We start from the raw sequence: 18441 nt of genomic DNA on the forward strand, positions 1-18441 counted from the left end.
CTACTTTCTTAACAGTATTACTTTTATGTTTAGGCCAAAACAATTTAGGCAGTCACCTGCCTTTATAAACGTTGTTCCATACTATCTATCTGAAATATAAACCATAGTCAGTAAATTTTTCAGAGAACTGGAAAACAGTTTAGTGTCACAAATTATAGTGCCAAAGGTTATTCCTCTGGGCTCAGGAAATGAGAAGTTTCACAGGAACCTAAGGAGGTGGTGCTGAGCAATAAGGGTTTGCTCTGCAAGGTGGGTCCCAGGTGGTGGCAGGCACCAGGGCTTCCTACCCACCTCTCAGGATGCATGGGTGCAGATGGGGCTTTGTTCTCTCCTCTGGTGAATGCAGCTGGCTAATAGTGCAACAGTGATGTTGCCAAAGAATCGCTGCAGTTAGTAAATGTATCATAGATCAAAAGGGTCATAATGAGAGGGTTTAGCAGTGCCCAGGTACACTGTGCAGGTGTGTGGATGGTAAGAAACTCGAGCGTATTATACTTGAGGATGACTTCTAAATGTTGAAAGACATGGGGAAAAGACTCCTGTGTTGCAAAACAGCAAGTCTGTTCACCTTTATCACCCCCAGAAGTCTGTACGCCCCGGGATTGCCTTCAGAAAACAAGCAAATGGTGCCTTCTGCACATTTGTGCTAAATGTAGCACTGCAAAGAGGGACCACATTACTACAGTGCTCAGTGGGGCTTGGGAGAGGAAGGAATTTGAAGGTATGAGGTGCTTAGAGATAGTGTCACTACGGTCATGATCTTCCAGTATGATCAGTAGATATTTTTTATGCAACCAAGACCCACTAGGCTTTATAAAACAAAACAATAAAGACATTTTGGCTGGAGCTTCCACAACAGCCAAAGCTGATGCCTTAACCTGAAGGAGCAGGTGGCAGGTGAGTGTACACTAGCCTGGGATGGCCTTGTGATGAAACCCCTCCTCCATAGAAGGCAGATGACCTGTCCTAAAAAAGGCTCAGAGGTTCCCACCGTTTGCTACAATCAATTCACAACCTCAGGCATCATTTTCCCTAAAGGGTCCAGGCTGGCAAAATAAATGAGCAAGAGGAATGGAGATGCCCGAGTGGGTACAGCATCCCCTATGTATAAGAAACAAGATGTTGCTGAGCTCTTGTCATGTGGGAATTTCAGTTCCCAGTTGTGCCACATCTTTTGAGTTTTCAAGGGAAGCTAGAATTCTTGATCTTCGTGTTGTGGTTCCCAATTTCTAAACATTAGCAGCATTTCAGATATATGTTTTCCAAAGAAAATACTCTTCCTGGCTGACTTTGGCCTATAAGCATCAGTGTCTCACCTCTGTTTTTTTTGGTACCGGGGATCGAACTTGGGTCCTTGAACTTGAAGAGGATTTTTTCAAGGACTGACTTTCTTTTTTTTGGTACCAGGGATCGAACTCGGGTCTTTGCACTTGCGAGGCAAGTGGCAGAACCACTAAGCCAAATCCCTGGCCCTCACCTCTGTTTTTTAATCTCAGGTCCTACAGGAGCAAATGCATCATCCCATTCCTCTTCTTAGCCTTACCCACCCTCCTCCTACACACATCAAATTCCAAAAGACAATTTTCCTGGATTTTCAGATTTTTCTCAAAAATCATGTTTCATAAGAACCTTAAAATTGGCTCATGGCCTAATAGTAATTTACTTCAGTTATGATTTTTTTAAACCCTGGCTACTAAGTGGTATTTTCTTGATAATAAAGTTAGCTGTAGACAATAATTTTAAAGAAACGCCTTGATTTTTGAGGAGTAAAGGGTATATTATTTGGGAAACAGATGCTTTGAAGTGAGCTGGATCTGGATTCAAGTTCCAGATCCACACCTGTATCGCTGGGGCAAGTGACATAACATAGCTTCTTGTTTTCTCATTTGCAAGTGGGGAAAATAATTACCCTGGGTCACCAATTGGTAGGTTTGTGTATAAATATTTACATATGTTAATATGTGGAGCCATTAGATGCTCAGGAAATAGAAGTTTAACTTAGAAGCCAATATAACTAAAACTTTTAATTGCACATGTAAAATATCCTCAAAGCTTTTATGTATTTCATTTTAGAACTTAAAACAGTCACTTTTTTTAGAAGTTTTATTGTAGCTAGGTCATGCTGCAGTTGAGATGGAAGAGAGTGGGAAAACAGAGAGTGAAGGGATTAACCTCTGAAATGTCTGTACCTCAGGGAGGTCTTGCAGACAACTTTCAGTGCCAGAATTTAGTGCCAAGTATAAGATGACACTATGAGTTATCATCTAATGTAACTTTTGCTTATTGCTAAATCACCAGTATGTAGCACAACCTCCAAATAAATGTTAGTTATTTAAATTAGCTAATGAACAAATAAAGGTGTGTGGTAAGAGTTTTGTCTGGAGCAAGGATGACTCCTGGCTCAAAGCTGTGTTCAGATCATAGCACGGTCAGAGACTGGCAGGTATGTGCCTGTACCATCACATAGCACCTGCACTCAGAAGCGCCTTGGGCTTACTTCAGTACTCTGCTGTCACCATCATGAAATTCTGAATAGTTTTCCAATAAGGGACTCTTCAAATTATGTAGCCAGTGCTGATCAAAGATTTTCATCACTAAATACAGAAATGTCAGCACATTTACCAGAAGGCACAAAGTCATAGCCCCTGGAACCAATCAAATATTTTTCACCCACAGAGTATTTTTTAATATAAATAAGCTTGTTATTTAGAATTTTTTAGATTTATGGAAAAGTTCCAAAGATACTATGATGTTCCCATATATCCCTCACCCAATTTTCCATATTGGTAACATATTACATTGCATTTACAACACATTTGTTTCAGCTAAGGAACTAACGTCAGAACATGGCCATTGCTAAACTCCACACTCTATGCAGATTTTGATAGTTTTTTCCTAGTGCCCTTTTCTTTCTTTTGGATGCCATGTAAGGTACCACATGGTATTTAGTCTCTGTGTCTCTTTAGACTCCTCTGAACTGTGATATTTTCTCAGACTTTCCTTGTTTTTGATGAACTTGATAATTTTGCAGATATTTTGTAGAATATCCCTCATTTTGAGTTTGTCTAGTTTTTTTAATAGTTAGACTGGGTTGATGGATTTTAAGGACAGAGATAACACAAAGTGGCATCATCACATCATATCAAAGGTATATGCTGTGAACCTGACTCTTCTCTATTGATGTTAACCAACATCACTTGGCCAAGGTCTGTTTGACGGATCTCTGTGGGGTAGTGACTCCCTTCTTCCAGCCTCTACTCTTTGGAAGCCAGTCACCAAGTGTGGCCCCCACACAGGAGCTCTTCCTTCTTGAGGGGAGAGTATATATGTAAATTATTTAGAATCTTGCTGCATGGATTTGTTAGTGTCCAATTTATTATTCAATCATTTATTTATATCTATGAGGGTAGACTCATAGATATTTATTTTATACCTACTCCTTCTATTTTATTGCTCAGATTGTTCCAGCATTAGCCATTTTAGAGCTCTTGCTGTTTGGCCTCTGTGACCCTTTGACAGTCCTCGTTGTTGGTTCTTCTTGAGCATGTCCTTTCTTTCTGACACTTTCTGATGTTCTAGTCCATCTTTTATATCCAGCTGTAGAATCAGCTATTTCTTCAAGGGACCCTGATTCCTTTTATTACAGAATGGTATTAGAAACAAGATCTGAATATTGCACATGCATATTGCTACCAGAATGTTTTTCTTTTTTTATTTCTTAATGTAATGTTTTTAAAAATTAACCTGTCACCCTATAGTCAAGTTCCAAGCTTAGTTAAATATACATAAAAAATGTTAAACAATATGTTTGAAATTTTTAAAATATTTAAATTAACCAACATTTTAACTGTGCCACAATTTCACATAGGAATCTAAACTTCTGGATTCTCTTGAAGACCAGGTCTGGCAATCCTAGACTTATTTTCTTACTGTACAATAGTTAGCTAATACTGGGGGCCTTTTGTTTTCCTTTTCCTGCATAACGTGCTTTCCACCTTGATAAAGTCCAGAGCACTCCCTATTGTATTACACCCAGCTTACCTTACTCATTTGCATTCCTTTGTAACCTTTGAAGACTTACAGTTCAAAATACATTCAAGTAAATTATTGACTTAAATTACCTAATTCAGTCTATGAATTTAGGTCAACTCTGACCCAGGGATCAGATTTGAGAACCATATTTCTAGTTTCGTTCTGATCCCACCAACTTACTGTCTTTCAGGGGCAATACATGCAGATGCGAGTAATAGCATCTCTGCATCACACAGTCCTTCTCTTGGCTCCTACATGGCTCGGTTTGCATGTGCAGAATCTGCCTTGACTTCTTGGGTGCATTTCCCTTTCTTAGACCCTTTCGGTTTAGAAAGATCCCACCAGCTACATCCCTGTGTCAGATTAATTTCCTGTTCACTGTTCCCTTCTGGCTCTGCAGAGCATTCCTCAGGTTGGGTTTCAGTCAAGCCTTGCATCTTGCAAACCTTGCGGTTGCATATTGCAGAGTTTAGAAACTCTGGGAAACTACATATTTGACACTTTTCTATTGAGGTGAAACTAGATACTTGACTATAAATATCCAGTACAATTGAGGAAGGAGATGTGCATCCTCACAATAGGTAAAACCTAATAGAACGACGCATTTTCCTCTGAGATGTTAAGAGACAAATTTGCATTAATTTTCACTGCAGTCTTACTGCCTTTGACATGTCAAAATTAAACAGGGCCCCCTAGCAATTACCTGGGAATCTTTCTATAGAGCAGTGGTTTTCAGACTGACTCGAGGGCTACTGCTGGGAGTTGGCAAATGTAAGGGGAAGTCAGGCAGATGAAGCATCTCACCACCCCCACATTACTCTGGTTTATGTAGTTATTTGCTCATGTATTCATAGTCTTAGTCCACTTGAGCTGCTATAACAAAAATACCTCAAGTGGATGGCTTACAAACAACAAATACTCATTTCCATAGTTCTGGAGGCTGGTATGTCTAAGATCAAGGCATCAACAAATTTACTGCCTAGTGAGCACTGTCTTGTAGGATCACAGACCGCAGTTTCCTTGCAATAGTATCACATGAAGGAAGAAAAGGGGCCTCCTTTATACAGGCACTAATGCCATTTACAAAAGGTCTGCTCTCGTGACCTAATCACCTCCCCAAAGTTCCATCTCTTGATCACCATGTGGTCGGTTGGAATTTCAATACATGAATTTGAGGAAGGTTATAAACATTCATTCCATTGTATGCACCCAGCAAATACTTATTGAAAACTACCATGTTCTGCCATGCATTAGATTCCAGGGATATAATTGAGAACACATGCACTTTTTGACATTAAAAATTTTTTACTGTACCAGGAAACAATAATAGCAAAGGGACAGTATGAGACAAGGTGTTACATATTACCGTGAGAGAAGCACTCAGTGTTACCATATGCCTAAATAGACAGAGGGTGAGGTGGGCAGGGAGAACACTGTATAAGAAGTGATAGCTCAATTGAGATTTGAATAGCAAATGGGAGTCAGCCAGACAAAAAGGAGAAGCCAAGGAAGGTGTTTCCAGGTGCCAGTGTTCCTGTGTGTGGTCTCACCCAAGAGTGAGTGAGCCAGAGGATCTTAGTTCTAAATGGTTGAAGTATTGCATGCATCATCCAGGGGTGACAACAGAGAGGCACATGTGTGCGAAATCACTTGCTGTCACTTTGAAAGCAGTAGGAGGTTTAGAGTTTTATGCAGAAATTCAGATTATGCTTTCACCAGATTTTCTGGTTAGATTTGCATATCAGAAAGATCCCACACCTGGCAAGTGGAGATTAGAGAAATACACAAGTAGAGGAAGGTAGTTTATTGAAAGGTGAGCCACATAAGTCCAGCAGATAATGGTCGCTTGAGGTAGAGGAGAGGCAGTGGAGTTGGAGAGAAATTTATAGATTATAATCTATTCAGACAAGGCTTGGTACTAATTGCCCTACACGTAATGGAAGAAAGCATCTGCTGGTGAATAAAGAATAGTTTTATTTGTGTGAATATTCAGAATATCACATGCATGACAAGAAATCTGGGTCATTTTCAAATTCTAACTGGTACTCATGATCAAATTACTGGTCCCTCAGCCTGACTTGAAATTCATTAACATCTCATTCTCAGCTTATTCCATCTCATTTGGCCCATTAGATTTTCAACAGACTGGGCAAGCTTGAACTAGTGAGGGTTTGTTTTTTAATGGTTTTACTGTCGATCCATGGTGAATACCTTTCACAGGTTTCCTTGGGTCTTTCTTTATCTGATTCTCCTCAACTCTCATTTCTCTCAGAGAAATCCTGGAGGTGTGGGTAAGGAGCAGCCTCTGGTAGCTGAGAAATGGTACTGAGGGACTAGAGAAAGTGTGACAAGCAGGCACACTGTATTTACAGTTGCTCCTTTAGGTGGCTGAAATAGCACTTCCTGTGCCTGGAAAATGACATGTCTGAAAGAATTAACAGTCTGTTTAGAACGTATAATTGCATGTTGGTCTCTCTCCCTTTTGGTCTAACCACCGTGATAGACTGGAGGGTACAGAGGAAAGGAGTTGTAGAATAGAATAGTAGCTAGTTTATTTCTAACCATTTGCAGTTGTCATTTTGTTTGGGGACTTTTTTCCTTAGGCAGAAGAACAAAGTCCTGCTACACAGGATTGTTTTCTTTGGCATGATGAACAGACACTTTCTTGAGGAACCCATTGAGATAACACAAAACATCTGCTGAAAGGAATACGTCCTCCACAGCTGAATTTGCATCAGCATCAGCTTGCTAGCTGGATGGATAGATAGACAGACACACAACACACACACATACACAGGGATAAGAAAGAGGAAGAGAGTAAACTAAGGTAAACTAAGGGGAGGGGAATGGGTATTTTTAAGAAACATCTGTGTTCATTTTTTTCCTCCTCGTTATCCAATTGCATTTCGTTTTGCAAGTATTTTGGAAATGGTATGTTCTCAGCCACACTGCCAGAGGAGGTCTGTTTTCTTTTCCCACATGTGTGGGGTGTTGTTTTTATTCATGAGCTACTGAGAATGAGGGATTTTATGACATGTAGAGAGATTTTCACATGCACTGGGATCCTATTACTGGACTCCAAAGACAAAAAGGACAATACAGATGCTCCTGGGTGTGAATAACAATTTAAAAGAGAAATGTAGACATTTCTGATTGTTGCTACTGACATGCCATCAGGGCCTCAGAGGACTGACCAAGGTGTTAGGCTTTGTCTTACGTCAGTGTGGAGTCTCATCGGACAGGTCACGTGATGTTCCATGTGTCACGCCTTCCAAATCTACTGTTGAGGAAAGAGTTCATCCTTTGGGGATAAGGCAGCTTCACCTGTCCTGTTTCATTTGTCCTCCCTGGGCACTGGGATGAGGAGGAGCCATCTTTACAACCACGGTAGCATGGCTGCTGCTCCCTGAGTGCCTCCTGGGTGCCTGCCACCACCGGGCTTCATTCTCATTTGCAGTAAGGAAACCGAGTGCTGGGAAGGGAGCACAGAAGCCCCCAGCTGGGATCTGGACCCCTGTGTGATCAGTGCCTGAGCTGGAGCTTCACCAGTCTCCTCACCCTTGAACATCTGGGGAAGACCGACCCAGACTGCCCTTTTCCACTTTCATTTTTTAACAAGCTTTGTTTTCCTGGTTCTATCAATTGGATTAGAGTGAGCTAGAAGGACCCCTGAGAACTTTACAAAGCCTCATGACAGAACGGAAAGAACATAGGCTCTGGAATCAGACTTGAATTCAGATCCTTTTTCACCACACATTAGCTCTGGTGAGTCCTGATGCATCCCTTTGCCCTTCTGAGCTCTGATTTTGGGGTAAAAAGATGGCAGAGAAGCTCAACTCTAATAATCAGCAAGTATTTATTTTATTTCCATCGTGCTCCAGGCTACATGCTGGCACTAACGGGACTTCTATGAGGAGGACTGACACAGTCTCTGGCCTCATGGAGAGCCACAGACCTGAGGCAGGGATTTTCACAGGTGGCTACAATTCCCATCTGTAGTCTGTGCTCAGGAAGACTTCAGGAGCAAGGTAGCAGACACCATAGGACCTTCATCAAGGAGCAAGGGAAGACTTTAAGATGAGCTCTAAAGAAAGAAGAGGAATCGAGTAGGTAAATGGAAGCAGTGGAATATCTTTCAGCAACTTTCAGAACTTGGGATGTTTGAGGCAGTTCTCAGGGGTTCTTGGGGACGAATCATCATCCCCCAAACTTCCAAAGCTCAGGCTCACCGCAGCCCTGATCACATGCCAGAGTCCATTTTTGTTCCCCATAACAGGACAAAAGGAATAGTAGAAGCCATGTAGACATTTATTTCCTTTCTGGGTTGCCTGAAAAAGAAGGATTCAATGAGGCATTTGAGAGCTTAATGGAAGGGAAGGAAAAAGGATGAATAGAGGATGAAAGAAAAATGGATTGAAGCTCAGAAATTACTGGAATTTTTGTTTAATTTTGTTTGGGAGAAAAGAGATTTACTAAATTAGAGATGAAAGACAATTTCACTTGAGGCTCCAGAGAAATTATTATATCCTATGCTCGATTTAGCTCTCACACTGAATGTGGCTTGGAGATCGGAAAGTTGTGGTTAGACACATGGATGAACTCCACAGGGCTGTCAGATGCTGGGTCCTGACTGCATACCAAATCCTAAGCAGCAGACAGCACTGTGGAGCTCTCTCATCAGGCCTTCCAGGGAGGCTCCAGGCCTGCAGCCTCACCTCAGCCCCTCCTTCACCCCAGCTCCCTAGCCATCCTCTTGACCCCATTGCTGACAAACTCCAGTCTTGCATTGAGTCTAATGATTGAGCAAATTCCTACTGGAGTGATTAGCTTGGATTCTGACCTCTGTCTAGCCATTTTGGTTGCTTTGTCCTATTCTGGAATCTGGGCTCAGCCTGGCCCTGTTTTCAGTTGCTCAAATTCCATTTTAGTATTGACTCATTTACAGTGACCAAAACATACCGCGTGACCAGGGTCATGGAGATCCAGGTCACCCACAGACACATTGAGCTCTATCACCTTTTGGTGGAATAGTCATCTGAATATGGTTTTTTGTTTTAGGCCAACTTCTTGGGGTTTGAAATTTCCCAGGTCTAATCTGAGTCACAGGATGTGATGCAGGTCAGGGTGGGATAGAGGAAGGGCATCCTTTGACCCTCAGTTAGCGATTGCAAATCACTCAGAGATCTTCAGACATCTTCAAAGGTCATTTTGTATATCATCCATTGATATCTGTTTAATTATTGTCATTGGTTTGTGTTGCTATAAGACCAGTCAAAGTTTAACTCCAAACTCTTAAATATATAATCTATTTCCATTAAGACTCTAGGTTAATGTTGTCTGGCATTAACTTTCTAATTGTGTATAGTGACTGAAAATTAACTATAATCACCTGAAAAAGTAGATTGAAAGAAGAAGGGGAAGTTTTAATGATAAAAATAAAAGAAAGGAGTTTCAGATTCTTTCTTGCCACCACTACACTAGATCAAAATATTCTTCACTGCAGAATTCTCCTTTCTTCTCCCAAAACAGTGTGCAGCCTTCTATGCTAGAACTACATCAAGACTGATTTTTTTCTTAAAGCTATCATTTCTGCCATGGCTTTTTTTTTCTTCCCCAAATAGGAGATGATAGATTCACATCTTGACTAAATAAGACTTTTGCTCTTTTCTGATTCCATTTTTATATGACATATTCCCTATCTTGCTTGTGTCAGGTACTTTTGAAGGTAGGATCAAAGTATAGAACAATCCTTTTGTGCAGATAACTTACAGCGATATAAGGCATAAGTATGAGAATGTTATAGGAAATAATTTAAGGCCAAATATAACCCAGGTCCTAATTGGGTACCTGCCACTCTTAAGGTCTTGCAAGTTCAGAATTGATGTCCTAATACCAAGACTGCCTTCCTGAAAATAAATACACAGGAGGAATCTAATCCTAACATATGTTACAAAGAACATTTGGTCAGTGGGATCCTAAAACTAATAGTTCATAATACAGTGCTTACTATCTGCAAAGCATGAAAGCAAAGCCTTTTATATGTGTATGTATCTAATCCTCACTACTCTTGAGCTTCAGATAGCATTACTATATCTCATTATTTTCTAGATGAGGAAACTGAGATTTAGAGCAACTAAGACAATTGTATATGGTTACATTAATTTTTTTGGCAAAGGCAGAAGTGAATCCTCAGCAATCTAATTACAGGCTGTGTGTTTTAAATCAATAGGTATTCTGAGAAAAAGAATCTAGAGTTATATAGCACTTTTTGCCAGAAGTATTCTCAGATCCTTTACTACTCTTGGCTCTGTTGTAAACTTTTATGAAAGCAGAACTTTAGCAAATATATTTCACCTTCATGATGCTCTCTTTTCAACCAAGGATCTCTCAAGATTAATAATTTTAAAAATACATATTGAGAAATCCTGATTCAAAGGATCATAGCATCTTATATACTCAACAGAGGCAGAAGGGACAAAAGGAGGGGCTTGGCTGTGGTCCTGAGGCAGGTGAGTGGTACCCTGTGGACCACACAGACTGCCCTTTCCCCAGGCCCGGCCATGCACTGCCCCTCATGGACAGGCTGCTGTTGTCACTAGTCAGGGGTCCATTTGATGTGATCCGTGAGCCTTTCATTCTTCTTACTGATAGACTGTACTTTTTTTAAACAAACATTTTTACTTTGTGGTACTGGGGTTTGAACTCAGGGCCTTCACACTGAGTCACATCCCCACCCCTATTATTTTTTATTTTGAGTCAGTGTCTCACTAAGTTGCCCAAACTGGTCTTGAAATTGTCATCTTCCTGCTTCATCCTCCCAGAGAGGTGAGATTATAGGCATGTGTCATTGTGTCCAGTTTAGAGATTTTGAGCTCCTTCTGCAAGCTTATCCTTTTGAACTAAGTGGAGCCCGTAAAGTGATGTCTTAGCTGTCTGTTTCCTGCCACCAAACAGCCTGTAGGAACAGGGTGCAAATGAACCCATACTTTGGAGCTAAATCTCCGTCTCCTTTTAGCTTTGTGGCCTGGAACAAATGCTTTAACTGAGACGTGTCTCTGGTACACTGTTTTAAAAAGACTGAAATAATAATTCCACTGCTCAGGATATTGTAGGATTAAATGATATCACACACACATATATCAGGTCCCATTCAAGATCCCCTTTCTTTTGACTGTTTAGTGGAGATGGGATGCTTCTTTGCACAATGAAGAAGACAAAACCCCCAGATCAATCCCTTTTCTGTCACTGAAGGGGGTGGCTATGTCACTGGTTTGTGTGGGTCCTTGCCTTAGTAATACAGTGATACCTCAGTTGTCTAGCTCAATTTGTTCCAAATTTGTGTTCAAACACCGAAAAGTTTAAGAACTGAACATATTTTTCCCATAAGATACAATAGAAAACCAAATAATTGGTTCTCAGGCCCCCAAATTACATTTATAAATTCATTTTTCTAGGACTTTAACAAATTTTGAAATGATTTCTTTAACTCTTTCGTAGTTTTCCTCTTAGCTTTACTGTTGGTATCACTAACTTTCTTTGGAGCCATGGTTACGATGTTTCACGCAAATAAAATGCAAAATAAAACCACAAAAAAACAAAACAGTGACGAATGTGGTAATGCACTAATACAAGCGCTATATGTTGTCAGGGCGAGAGCAGCCCTGAGACTGAAGGGTCAGCCTCTTGTGTCTGCAGCGCGATGTGATGCATACCAGGGATTGAACTCGGGACCTTGCGCTTTCCAGGCAGGTGCGTGCCACTGAGCTACATCCCCAGCCCCCATACAGGTTTTTTTAAGTTGGATTTTTGGTTGATTATCGAGCACAAAGCAGATTGTTTTTTGAACTCTGTAGTTTGTAGAGTGGAAAGTTTGAGCTTGGAGCCATTTGAACCCAGGTACCACTGTAATAGAAATTAAAACTAAAGCAACAAGTATGAATTACAGACAGAAGCTTTAGTTGGAAAATAAGAGAGACAATAAGGAGAGAATACAGCTTGTGTCACAGCTGGAGGGGCTGTGCTATGATGAAGAGGATCTGTCCTGGCCACCCACAAAAGAGCTGAGACCAGTTTTATGGGGGACAGTGCGGGGCTGGGGTCCAGTCAGTTAGCATCTCAGTCCTGGTTTTGTGGCTCTGGAGGAATCCTCATGGCTTGAGGGGCAGAACCACTCCAGGAATAGTTGCCCTGTTTGCTGTGGTTTCAGTCATGTGAGGCTCTGCTTTTCTGGGATCCCCATGACCACCAGTTTAGCACAGTCAATGACTGGAGACTTCCAAGTACCACCCCAGGGAGGGGGTCTGGAAGTAGAAAAAGCTGGCAATCTCATTACTTTTTGTGTTTTTCTGTCTCGAAGGGGGGTGAGTTAAGCTGGGTAAATTTTGGACTAATAAACTTTGTTATGTCGACTTTTAGATAGACACTCCCTAACTGCCTAACATACCTAGATCCAAAGTTTTGAGGAAAAGGATACAAAACGAGAGCCAAGCTTTGTTCTCCTCTTAGTTATTGGGCATTTGTAGGCTGAAGCAAAAAGTCATAGATTTAAGAAAAAAACACTTTTAAGCCCCTGACTCAGAAGAAAATACATTTCATGCTTTTGATGAGTAACAGGTTAAGGACCCAGGAGTTTGCCCTTTGTTCCTATGGTGGTCTCTGACCAGGTCAGACCAGTGGGCTGAGTCTTGCCCTATCTTGCTGTCACGTGACCAGTTATGCAAGATGAAAAGTTCTAGAATCTGGAGGGCGGTGTCACACATGTTTTCTGCATCTGGGGAGAGCATTGCTTCAATTTGCTACCTTTGGATAGGTTTCTCTCTCACACACACACAATAGAACATCTGGAAGGCAGTAGAGAAAGGGAGAAAAGGTCTAAAATAATATACAAGCTATAGCATTGGCCCTTGAAGCATTGTTAATTGAATGAATTTCCCAGATGTAGCTTTCCTGTTCTTAGTCCCTCACTCATTGAGTTGGGTTTTGTCTTGGGCTCTGCTGAGAACCCTTTGGGGTTCCAGCCTCACTAAGACTTCTTGGCTTGCAGAGTTGGCCTACGATGATGGCACTGAGAGGTGAACATGTCTTCATTTGAACCATTTCAGCTTTCCCTTTTGAAGAACTAATTATATATAAGAAAGGAAATGATGAAATCAAGCCCAACTTCATAGCCAGAACCAAGAGATTCTGAGCCTGGAGTCCTACCTACCTGAGAAATTCAGGCAGAAAGTAACAAAAGTTCCCCCCATGAAGTGCCAGGCACAGTATAATGCTAGTATAAGAACACTATAAAGTAAATATGTTTTGCCAGTTTTATCATAAAATAGAGTGATGACATAACTTGCCTGTGCAGCTAAGTAAAAGGGCTAGGTTTTGAAACTAGATCTTCCAGATTCTAAACCAACTTCTCTCACCCACTGTAAAGCCATAACCCAAAGAGGAAAACAACCACCTGTAAGGGCTTAGACAAGGTTAGAGACCAGATGAAGGGTGGAGGGCAGAGCTAAGAGTTCAGAACTGAGCAGAGACGGAATCAAAGCTAGGAGAAGCATCTTCAGGTAATCAAGAAGGACAGCAGTTGTGCGCTTCCTTGGTGTGCTCTTGACTCTGCCTCATCTGCTGTTGGGGTCAGAGGTAAGAGGATGGTTGCCTTAGGGCCAGGCAGACAGACTCCCCATGTCCCTGGCAGCCAATGCACCTCCACTAGATTGAAGCCAGGGGCAGGGATGGCTTCAGGCTGCCCAGAAAAGAAGATCCCTGAAAAGGAAGGTGTGTGCAGAGCTGTAGAGCAGCGTCGCAGATTCGAGGTTCTGGGTGCTCATGCTTTGAAGTCAGACTATTTGCTAGCTAGGTGACCATAAGTCGTTACTTAATTTTCTCAAGACTATTTAGTCATTTGTAAGATAGAAATAGTGATTTAAATTCTGTTCTGAGACTCAGTCAGCTAACCCACATAGTATTTGGCATAGTCCCTAGAACATAGCAAGTGTTCAGTAAGTATTAGCTTTTATTGTTAGTCTCAGGTCTGTAGTCTTAAAGCCTGGACAGGAAAAGCACACTTCTCCTTGTAGGCAGCAGAATATGTTAGTTGACCTCCTATTGCCTCCAGTGGTGGATCTTGTGACACTGTGGACTTTGATCCTCCCTTCCCTTAGCATTGCCTTTCACCGGCTTGTTTATATTTCTGTGCCATTGAGAATAAACTGTAGATGCCTCATCATGCTGAGCAATCAAGTGGTGCCTCTAACCAGGCAAGAGAATAAATGACACTCTAAACATACCCATACTTTGCATTTTAGAGTTGGGATGACTTGGTTAAAATCTCAACCCTGTCCCACTTTTTAGCAAGATAAAGCATGCTTCAGAACCTCAATGTTATTCATCTGTAAAATGGGGATAATAAAATCGACTTCATGGATAGATTGTGAAGAGAACATGTTCAGCGCTCCTGGCAGCAGGTACAGGAGTTCCATTCTGAGGCTAAAGCCTTAGATTCCATCACCTCTGGCCCTCAGGCTTCCAGACCCTCTCCCAACCTGCAGCGGTTTGAGCGGCCCTGCTTCAGCAGGGAAAGCCATAAACTCTACGTGTGGCTGCCCTCTACCTTCACAAAAAGTCAGCTCCAAGCTGTGCCCAAGATCTCCCTGGGTTCATTTGATATGTTGCCACTTTGTTTTTGAAGAAAAGCTATCAGTGTGCAGACACTGGGGAGGAAGATCCTGTCATGCCGATTGGCAGGCCTGTTCCATCTCTCTCATCCTACCCTAGTGTTCCAGGTGATGCTCTTACAGAATGTATCACAGCAGGCAGCTGCCACTGGTCACTCTGGAGGCAGGGACAGCAAAACTCCCAGCTACCTGGGGACCTAGGGCATGCCTGGACCACAGCTCTGCAGTGCTGCTCAAAGGCCAGTGGTCAGGTCTGCCTTTTCTTGTGAAGGAGTTTTCCTTATAACAACTGCTAGATGCTCCTGGCCTTACCTTGTAGACAGAAGAGGGAACAGTCCCACTGAGTGAGCCCTTGCTGTGTTCTAGACACTGGAGGGGGATCTTACTCATGGTCACAGCCTCCCAGCCATGCAAGGAAGGCCTTACCACCATAGTCCCTCCTTTACAGAGGAGAAGCAGAGGTTAAGTAATTTGCCCACACCATATAGCTGGGAAAACAGCAGAGTAGGCATTCAAACAAAGTCTGCATAACTTAGGAACCCATTACAATATGCAGTCTTGGACAGTGTAAATAACAAGAGCTTAAGTAGCAATTTAGCAAAAAGGAAGTGGACTTTTGATTCTATTTGTTTCTCTGACCAACCTGGGAGTAGTAGTCATCAGATAGGAAATCTGAGCGACTCTAACCACTTACCTTTTCTGGGTTATGAAAAAAAAAACCCAACTCCTACCTTCCTTAAAGAGACAAAGTGGGGATGAGTATGATGCAGAGCACCTGTGTAGTTTGTTGAATTTGCCCACCTCAGAAAAAAATGTTTCTTGAGACAAATTTTAGATCAGAATTTGTGAGTGTGTAGCTTAAGGGCCAAATCTAAACTACAGAGATGTTTTTGTTTTAACCTGCAGTAATTTTTTAAAACTTCAAACTAGTCGTTAACATTTTTTAAATGCAGCAGGTACACACAGAACTCCAGATTTCAGAATTATCTTGAGAAAGCAGCACCTCTCACGAGCCTGGGCCTCCGTCTTCATTTGGTCACTGTTGGCCGGAGTGGAGAAGCTGCCCCCTTGGACAGGGAGGTGGGAAGGTGCTTTCCAGTTTGCCACAGTCCTTACCACCCCTTGTTACCTGGAGAGAGAATGGCAGTTTATCTGCAGTATCACCCTCCTTCAGCCAAATTTCTTACTTTAGACTTAAGAGGAAAAGAAGCTTTCCTGTCATGGTTTCATGCCTTTCTCTCTTTGCTTCTCTAGGTGTACCCTTCCCAAAGAACTTCCTTCAGATCTGCAAGAAGATCCTGTGCCGACTTTTCCGGGTCTTTGTCCACGTCTACATTCACCACTTCGACCGAGTCATTGTGATGGGTGCAGAGGCCCACGTCAACACCTGCTATAAACACTTCTACTACTTTGTCACAGAGATGAACCTCATAGACCGAAAGGAGCTAGAGCCCTTGGTAAGTGTCACCTGCACTAAGAGCACCCCAGTCATACCTAGTAGCTTGGCCATTAGTCACAGTCCACTGCCAGATGCATGGAAAGTGCCAACTGAATGCTAGATGTTAGCTGGAAGGTTGCAGACTTGGACTGGGTTCAGCAGTCAACTAAGGGCCAAGAGATACCAAGGTGTCCACTGCTACCAAATAAACTATCTTCAAATGGTTGTCCTCTGAGAGGTGACATAATATAATAAATGGGAATATAATGATTGGGGCTGGAAGAAGTAGCTTTGATTCTCAGCTCGTTCACTTATTTAATCTCTTATAGAGAGATTAAATCTTTTAATCTCTTATTTAATCTGTTATTTGATCTCATGTTATCTGACATTATTAATCAAGGATGATCAAAAACACTCCCTCAGTCAGTAAATGAATATTTAGCACCTACTATGTGCCAGCTACTAGGCCTACAAAGTCAAGCAAAATTGCCTTTGAGACAGGGAATAAAGTCAGCTCTGAATAAGAATACAATATCATAGGGACTTTGCTTTTGACACTGAATCTTCTGTTATGGAGTTAGAGGGGGTGTTTTAGAATCTAAAACATCCAGGATCAATCTCTAGTGTTACTATATGGGTGAATGGGGTCACTTGTATTTTCTTTATAAGGAATTTTTTTGCTACTGAACTCAGTGTTTGCTTTAGAAGTCCAGGCCCCTAAAAACCCCATCACTTCTCTAACAGGTGATTCTTTAATATTCATACTTTCATTACAGTTATTTCGAGTTGGCTCTATCCAGTACTTTCTTGTCCTGTAGAATAGAATAAGATTATGCCTTTTCATGCTAAATATGGCTGATAGAGCAACTAAGTTTCATCCAAGTCCATTGGAATAATGGCCAAAATGCAGGACCAGGATGTCTGCTTTTGCTAACCTGTATCTCTTTCTCTTTATTGTTTTAAATTTTAGTTTTTATTATTATTTAAGTACATTCAAGCCCACAAGTCAGATGATACCACTGAAAAGATAGCTTGTTATACTCACAGATCCCAAGAGAAAGGATCATGCCATACCACCAGCAGCCACGTGGGGAAGCACTGGGTCAGTGAGGAAATGGAGCAATGGGCAGGAGCCCTATTGGAGTTTCCATGTGAAGACACAGGCATGTGAGGGAAAACAGGCTGAGGGTGACTAATATGAATAATGTCAGCAGGCTCTGGGGCAAAAGGGCTGCCCCTAGTTGTCTGGTTCTTGTGTTAATATCAGAGCTTTATGGAGGAAGTGTTTGGGGCCTGGGCCTGGATTGGCTGGTTTATATTGGTTGGTTGTAAACAGCTTGAGGATGGGTTTATTACAGTCTCTAGGTGTTGGCTAGCACTAGAAGGAGCAGTCCTTCTGTCTCAGCAAGATCTCAAATGCTAAAGAGTCAAAATTTAAAGCATAAAAGATGTGTTAAATCAATATAGTATCTGTATCCAGCAAAGATGTTGGTGAATTTTATGTCACCTTCAGAATTTCTCATGTCACAATCAATGGTTGTTCTGTGGGAGTACATGACAAAAAACACATAGCTTTGCATCACTCAGTTATTCTGGAGCAGAGCAAGACTTTTGTATAAAGTTGAGATGTTTCTTAAATCACTGGCTAAAGGAGAAGAGAGGTAGTTTTCTTCATTTTTTCATGATGGCTTACTAGAACACTCTTGGGCCATGGACTGAGTTGTAGTTGGACAACTCATGTGGAAAGAAACAAAAATGTACTAATGTTCTGCTAGTTTGTACTTTATAAAGGCTGTTGGGTAAACAACCACTGTAAAGAGAAAAGGTTACGCAAACAACTCAGAGGAGTTGAATGACTAGAAGGAGTTGATAAAGCTAATTTCAAAAAGTATCAAGGACAAAAAAAAGAAAAGAAAAGGAAAAGTGGAAAGGAACCATGTAAATGGAGAGGTAGGGGGAGACCACTGCAGTCTCATGGATATGGCTGCTTCTGAGCATTTGAGTTCAGTTCCCTTTAGTAGGCCTGTGGAGGTAGAAGGAAAATAGCTTCCCCAAAAGCCTGCCATAAGGAAGAGGCTCTTCCAAGCACTCATACTTTCAGTTTTGCTGAGCTAAAGGAGCAGAAACATTAGATGGCTAAAGTGGAAAGTCAGTTTCTCCTTTATGCACAGAAGCATAAAGGCCATTGTAAGATAAAGCTGAGTGTAAGTCAACAAGCAGAGAAAGCCTTTCTTTGCTATCAAAAACCTCTCAGTTATTTTCTATAACTGAAGAAGGACTCCAAGGATTCTAGCACCTGGCAGTGCC

The 18441-nt window shown here is 41.6% G+C and overlaps 1 protein-coding gene across 4 annotated transcripts in view; it reads left to right on the plus strand.

The window, feature by feature from the left end:
- The window catches only part of Mob3b (MOB kinase activator 3B), a 198089-nt gene that overhangs the window by 135839 nt on the left and 43809 nt on the right, over positions 1-18441 (plus strand). For all 4 annotated transcript variants that reach the window (XM_021252947.2, XM_013069768.3, XM_021252949.2 and 1 more), the window contains exon 3: positions 15951-16153. In XM_021252947.2, the coding sequence (XP_021108606.1) occupies positions 15951-16153 (203 nt within the window). The remainder of the gene's footprint in view (positions 1-15950; positions 16154-18441) is intronic.

This window comes from Heterocephalus glaber, unplaced genomic scaffold (assembly GCF_053883595.1).
Source record: "Heterocephalus glaber isolate CG9 unplaced genomic scaffold, H.glaber_assembly_v1.0 deba00001481, whole genome shotgun sequence".
NCBI lineage: Eukaryota > Metazoa > Chordata > Mammalia > Rodentia > Bathyergidae > Heterocephalus > Heterocephalus glaber.